Genomic DNA, 6,000 nt, shown 5'->3' with positions numbered 1-6,000 from the left:
TAGGTTTTTCTAGTTAGTTTACATAATTACATGGGAAGAGATACATTTGCTTAATTAGTATCTTCTTCATGAAATATGAAGACTGTCAGAATAAAATAAAGGAAAATAAACTACACTCCCAGCTTAGAAATCAGCTATAATCCCAATATATGAAATAAATGTCATATAAGATTTTTGGTGAAGACTATCATTGTAACACACATACTGTAAGAATTTAGAACAATAGTTTTTAATCATTTGTTGGTGACTATCCAAATTCTATTACTGTCGTAAAATAGTGGGTGTGAAATTAGGTTCACTGGGAAAAACCCTGTCTCATTATAGTAAAATAATGACGTTACCTCCTAAGGTTTTACTTTGTAGAGCAGTAAAACCTCAAAAACATCATCTAGAACAAGTAGTACAACTTACCTGAACTTACAAAGTGGATTTTGAAATAGAAGCATAGAACATTTAAGACTGTATTAGGGTGGTTCCAGAAATATCTTTAAGTGGCTTAAAAAGTCACCAGAATTTTAAAATTAAATAAAATCTGCTCTAACAGAATCTTACTCACTGTAAGAATCCTTTGAATTCAGAGTTGAGAGCCAAATACACTACTACAGGTACTGGTGATTTATTCCAATGGCATTCTTACTAAATTCTCATAAAAAAAATTCCTAAACTGATGCTGTAGCAAGTTTTAAAAACAGTATTTATCACTCATCATACATATGAAATGTTTATGTCAATAGACATTTTTCAAAAAATACTCCTTTGGGCTCTAAGAGTATCCATTGTAGCATAACAATTTTACAGAACAAATTAGATGATGTGGTTTAAAGAGATGATGATCAAGAATGTAATTTTAAGCAAACTCTTCCCTACATAAACATCATACTTCCAAAGATATAACTAAAATCCTCCTTCCAACTTGATTCTAATTCTTAGTCTTATAAGGCACATACAAGTCATATTAATTTTTGGAAAACAATTCATTTGAGAATAGACACAGGATCAAAACTTTAATTCTTATATTTCCTTATTCAGCTATCTTTTATTCTTATATTTCTGTATTCACTATTCTAGGCTAGTTCTGTATGCCTGAAACATATTACAGTGAGCTGGGAAATTAAAAAAGGATGTTGATTTTTTTTATTTTGGTATCATTAATCTACAATTACATGAGGAACATTATGTTTACTAGGCTCCCCCCTTCACCATTACACCCAACAAACCCCATTACAGTCACTGTCCATCAGCGTAGTAGGATACTGTAAGGATGTTGATTTTTAAGGTTCTTACTAATTTTTATTTGTGGAAATAAAATAGCCATTAGCATTAAGCACATTTTCTAGGATTGTATACAATCATTTATAGGTTATTCGGCATTTAAGTTATTAAACATTTATTAAAAATATAATAAACTTGTGTCTCAAGAGTATATTGGTTATAATACTTTTCTTAGTGTGGAGTATTTGAATCCAAAAATGAGAAGCACACAATCATATCCATCACAATGACCTCTTTTAAAGTTGTCTAGATACCCATTTTGGACATTTGGGTTAATGGGTTGAAAACAACTGCATTACACTACATTTATAAGCAAACCAGAAAATTTTTATTTGTAGTAGTAGCTAAGAAAGCAGCTTTTTATGGAGATTGAAGAAAGGAAGTTGGAGAAGTATTAATAGCTATCCCTTAGGGAATTTTAATAATTCAAAACCTTTCATAGAATCATTAAAAAGGAGGCAACATTAGTTTAACATTTGACAGATATGAAAATAACTCTAAGAATCCTGCCTGATAATTTTAGACCTTGGATTAGTTTTAATTTCTAGTTACAGATGTAAATATGTATTATGTACAAGTGAACCAAATTGGTACAAATTACCCTTCACTTTATGTTCTTGAAAATGAAAACAGTATATACTTGTGACTCCTTCATAAAAATGCCCCTCAAACCATAAAAGTTAAAGTACCTTGACTTACATCAGAGAATATCACATTTTAAAACTCCTATCTTTCTATTTATATTCTATTTATACTCATCATATATGAGTAATCATGACAACAGAATTGTAAATTCTGCTTTGATCAGTATTGTTGCTCTTCCTGACTTTTATTTCAAGTTGGATTCCTGGTACTGAAAACTAAAGGTGTTAAATTAGTATCTAAAATCAAAGTATAGCTTTATCTATGAAATTATGTGTTATATCTTGACCCATACACAGGGCAGCAAAGAACACAAAGGGTATTCAGAGACTAATTGCCATTATGAACATAAAAGGTTTCTTACATTTTTTCCCACAAACTTAAAAACTGACTTAAAAAAACTGGCTAATTTACTATTGGGCAGATGTCCAAATGCTGAGTTATAGATGCTCTTCCAAAGGTAAATTGTTATACAAATATTAAAAATACAGTAAGTTAAAACACAAAACAAAACCTTGGTTTAGTATAGCTGAAGTTTATACATAAAGCAGAGCACTAAATGATCTATAAACTTGTTCACCAGAACAAAGCATCAAACAAAAATGAATGAACATTATAATTATAGCTCAAAGGGAGAAAAATCTCACAGGCTGTGTTCACATGAAGTTTTTGACCCCACTGTTCCCACACCTCACGTGCCCTAACCTCAACAAAACCTAACAATACAAACTAAGACCAAGAAATTCTGAATTGAGGTTTAGCAGAATGCAGTTTGGACTGCTGCCAAAGGTGTTAAAAGAAAACCAAGTTCAGTATACATTCACAAAGCTTGAGTTAACTTGGAAAAATAAAAAACAAATCTTACTGTGGCTAAACATGAAAAATTCTTATTAAAAAAGGAAGATTTGGCATTTAACATGGAAACCTTCCAATATGTTCTAATGGCATACTGAAAAGGTCAGTAATGAAAAACCATGTTAGGACAGCAGAAGCAATCATGACTTTGTATTATAAATTAAGAGCCTAGAGCTGGACAGAAAAAATTCTAATTTCAAAATTCAACTACATCATAACCTATTTGCCTAATTTGCATTTGTACTGCACCCTATGTGCATAACGATTTCCATTAATATTACTAGGCCTTTAAAAGTGGGACTGGCAAAAATGATACTTTCAGGATTCAACCCAAAAGCACAAACCAAACCAAACCAAGAATATTAGCTGACACTTAAAGTAGCCTCAACAAACATGTGACTTTTTCCCTTTATTGTTCATATTTTAGTTTTCTTTTTCAGCCCTTAAAAACACTAGCTAGAATTTCTAAAGCTTTGAGACCATGCATCTCTTTACTTATCTTCTCTCTTAATACAATAAATACTAAATGTAATACAAGTTGTTAACAGTATCTCTCAAAACACTGTTCTGACACAACTCAAGATCTGCTTTTTGGCTCTTCAAACCAGTGGTGTTATTTTGCTGATTTAACAAATACTTGGTTTTGCTTATGATGATGTGGCCCTTGGACAAACTATTCACAATGCAGCAGACTATAGCTCTAAAGCTTACCTTATCTCTCTGACTCATTAATAGTATTTTTTCCGAATGTCTAAATACACAGAAAAGGAGCTTCTGAGCTGAACTTTCTAATACTCAGGAGTTCAAAATGATTTGGAATGGCTGATTAAATTTTAAGATCTAACTCAGTGAGGTTACACAGAGGTAGCAGATACCTCTTATGAATCACAAAGATTGCCCCAGTACAATCTGTTCATTATATCTAAAGCAGTTCCACCAATTAGAAAAAATTCAAGATTTGTTTCAGTATAAGAAACTGTAACTGTCTTATAATCCAGTTAGGAGTCACACCACCTAAATTCTGATTGCAAACAGAAAACAAAGTTGGTCAAACTTAGGAGCTATACTCACGGTTTAAAAGCTAAAAAAAAAAACAAAACAAAAACAGAAAATGAGAACTATATAGTTAACATCTTGGGAGAAATGTTGAGATTTTATGTTGAGAAAATTTCTATGTTGAGAAAATATACATGTATACTACCATTTCTCTATCACACGTACGCATCTCACAGAAATACATCCTCATTAGAAACACTGATTTTACATTATTGTCATTTTGAAAACAATCTGCACTGAATTACAGTAAGTTAAAACTCGTACACCTGAAATTGTTTAAGACAGTATTATAGATGTTCATACAGAGAATTAGAGTAATATACAAAAGCACTTCAGTTAAGAATTGGATGAACAAGTATTTAAAGTAAAAAGAGTTTTTATGACCAAGCCGTATGGACATTAAGGGGCTTAGGTCTTAGCAACAGATCACTGGATGTGTCAACTGCTCGCTCACTCTTAAAACTGAGACCACTGGTAGCACTGGATGTCCTGGAAGCTCCTCCTAAAAATATATGAAGAACAAGAAATAATTTGCATTATTTAAACTAAATACATAAATTGTCATCTGATAAACTTACTCTCCTAATTTTAATTCAAGAATAAATTTTTCTTCCCTAACTCATATGTTAATAGTCTAATATGATTCTTAACCAGGAATGCACTTCATAATTACTTGTGGAAATTAAGAATACGATAAAATATGTCAGACTCTACATTAGTAGATTTTGACTCAATAGATTTGGGGGTGAAATTAATGTTTTAAGAAGCTTCTCAAATGACTCCAGGGGTGGTGGTGGTGGTAACTTTGTGTAACGATTTGCACATTTATTCAACAAATTATCTACCACATTGAACACATAATAAGAAGTATGAATTATCGGAACAAGGCTCTTAGTCTTTAACTACATCAAGGAAGTGAAGCTTGGAGAACAAATGAGTGGAATTTCTAGTCATTTGAGTGTTTAAGACTCCCATGAGCACTGGAAAGTTGTAGCATTGTAAGTGGTTCCAACTTTTAGCATTGGCTTCTATTTTTACAGTCTGGAATGCATACTTGAAGTGACAGCACAGACTTCTGTAAAGCGAAGTGTCTGGCCTTTCCGTGTGTTGCCTACCCTAGCACTAATGACACCCATGCCTACATGCTCTGGGATATACCACCAGCGAGGTGTATGACTGATCATATATCAAACATGAAGAGGGATTTACATCTGATGACTATAAAGATTGCTGATTTCTCTTTTAGGTATCCATTGAGGAAGACCAAGCAGATATAAGGGTGGGAAGCTATTACCAATAATTCTTAAGTTGCTAAGGAGAAAGTTTTGGCAATTTTTAAACACGATTATCTATTCATTTCTTCCATTAACAAATGTATTCAAATTGAAGTCCCTCTTCCATTATCTAGGAAACTACTGATATTTTCAACTGTTTCATCTCGGTTGCCTTCCTATGCTGCAATTCCATACTGTAAATATTACCTGACGTTAAGTGAACTAACACAAATAAAACAAAGCATGCCAGTGAAAAATAACAGAATGCATTTAAACTGATGTAAGTTAAGTTTTTTTAAGAGAATAAAAGGTAAAAACAAGTTCAAAATGATTTTTAATATGCTTACTTAATGGGCTATACTGGCCAAAAGTTGACCGCACACGTCTTGAGGATGGTGATGAGTTGAGATAACCCATATTGCGATGATAGTCCATCAGTTGTTCAGAGCGCTTCATACCAACTGTTGGTTTCACAGCTTCAAGCCTTTTCAATAAAGCCTTTATTTAAAGACAATTTGAAAGTTAATGTTAGATAAGTATCAATAGGTTTAAAAAAGCAAAAACTTTCTAGAACCTGAAATTCATGTAGAAAATATTTAAAATCCCTCTTAACATGCTATGTGAAAATATATTTCAAATAATACACTTTCAGAAAATCAAAGGGTTTTCACTTATCCTATAATAGAAATGACCACAAACAGATCTAAGCTACTATAAACTCTATATGATAGAGCAGTGGCTTACAATCTGCTTCCTCTCTACTAGTGCCTTGAGGGCTCCCAGGACACTGAGGAAAGGCCAAGCGGGCAGGGCTTTCAGGTCTCTTGTTACTAATTTCTACCAGCCCAGCTATGCTTGCTGTATTGTCTGTTTCATATACAGAAGATTCTGCATAAAATAC

General features: G+C 32.5%; 1 protein-coding gene across 2 annotated transcripts in view; it reads right to left on the bottom strand.

Annotated features, from left to right (window-relative positions):
* Positions 1 to 1,116: 1,116 nt before the first annotated feature.
* Positions 1,117 to 6,000, bottom strand: part of CFAP97 (cilia and flagella associated protein 97) — a 41,807-nt gene continuing 36,923 nt past the window's right edge. For both annotated transcript variants that reach the window (XM_036996630.2, XM_017681115.3), the window contains exons 4-5: positions 5,447 to 5,597; positions 1,117 to 4,327 (exon numbers count right to left, since the gene is read on the bottom strand). In XM_036996630.2, coding sequence (XP_036852525.2) covers positions 4,203 to 4,327; positions 5,447 to 5,597 — 276 coding nt within the window. In that variant the 3' untranslated portion in view covers positions 1,117 to 4,202. The remainder of the gene's footprint in view (positions 4,328 to 5,446; positions 5,598 to 6,000) is intronic.

The sequence above is a fragment of the Manis javanica genome, chromosome 12 (genome assembly GCF_040802235.1).
Source record: "Manis javanica isolate MJ-LG chromosome 12, MJ_LKY, whole genome shotgun sequence".
NCBI classification, from domain to species: Eukaryota; Metazoa; Chordata; class Mammalia; order Pholidota; family Manidae; genus Manis; species Manis javanica.
The sequence above is the reverse complement of the archived record's forward strand: the minus strand, read 5'-3'. Positions and strand labels throughout refer to the sequence as shown.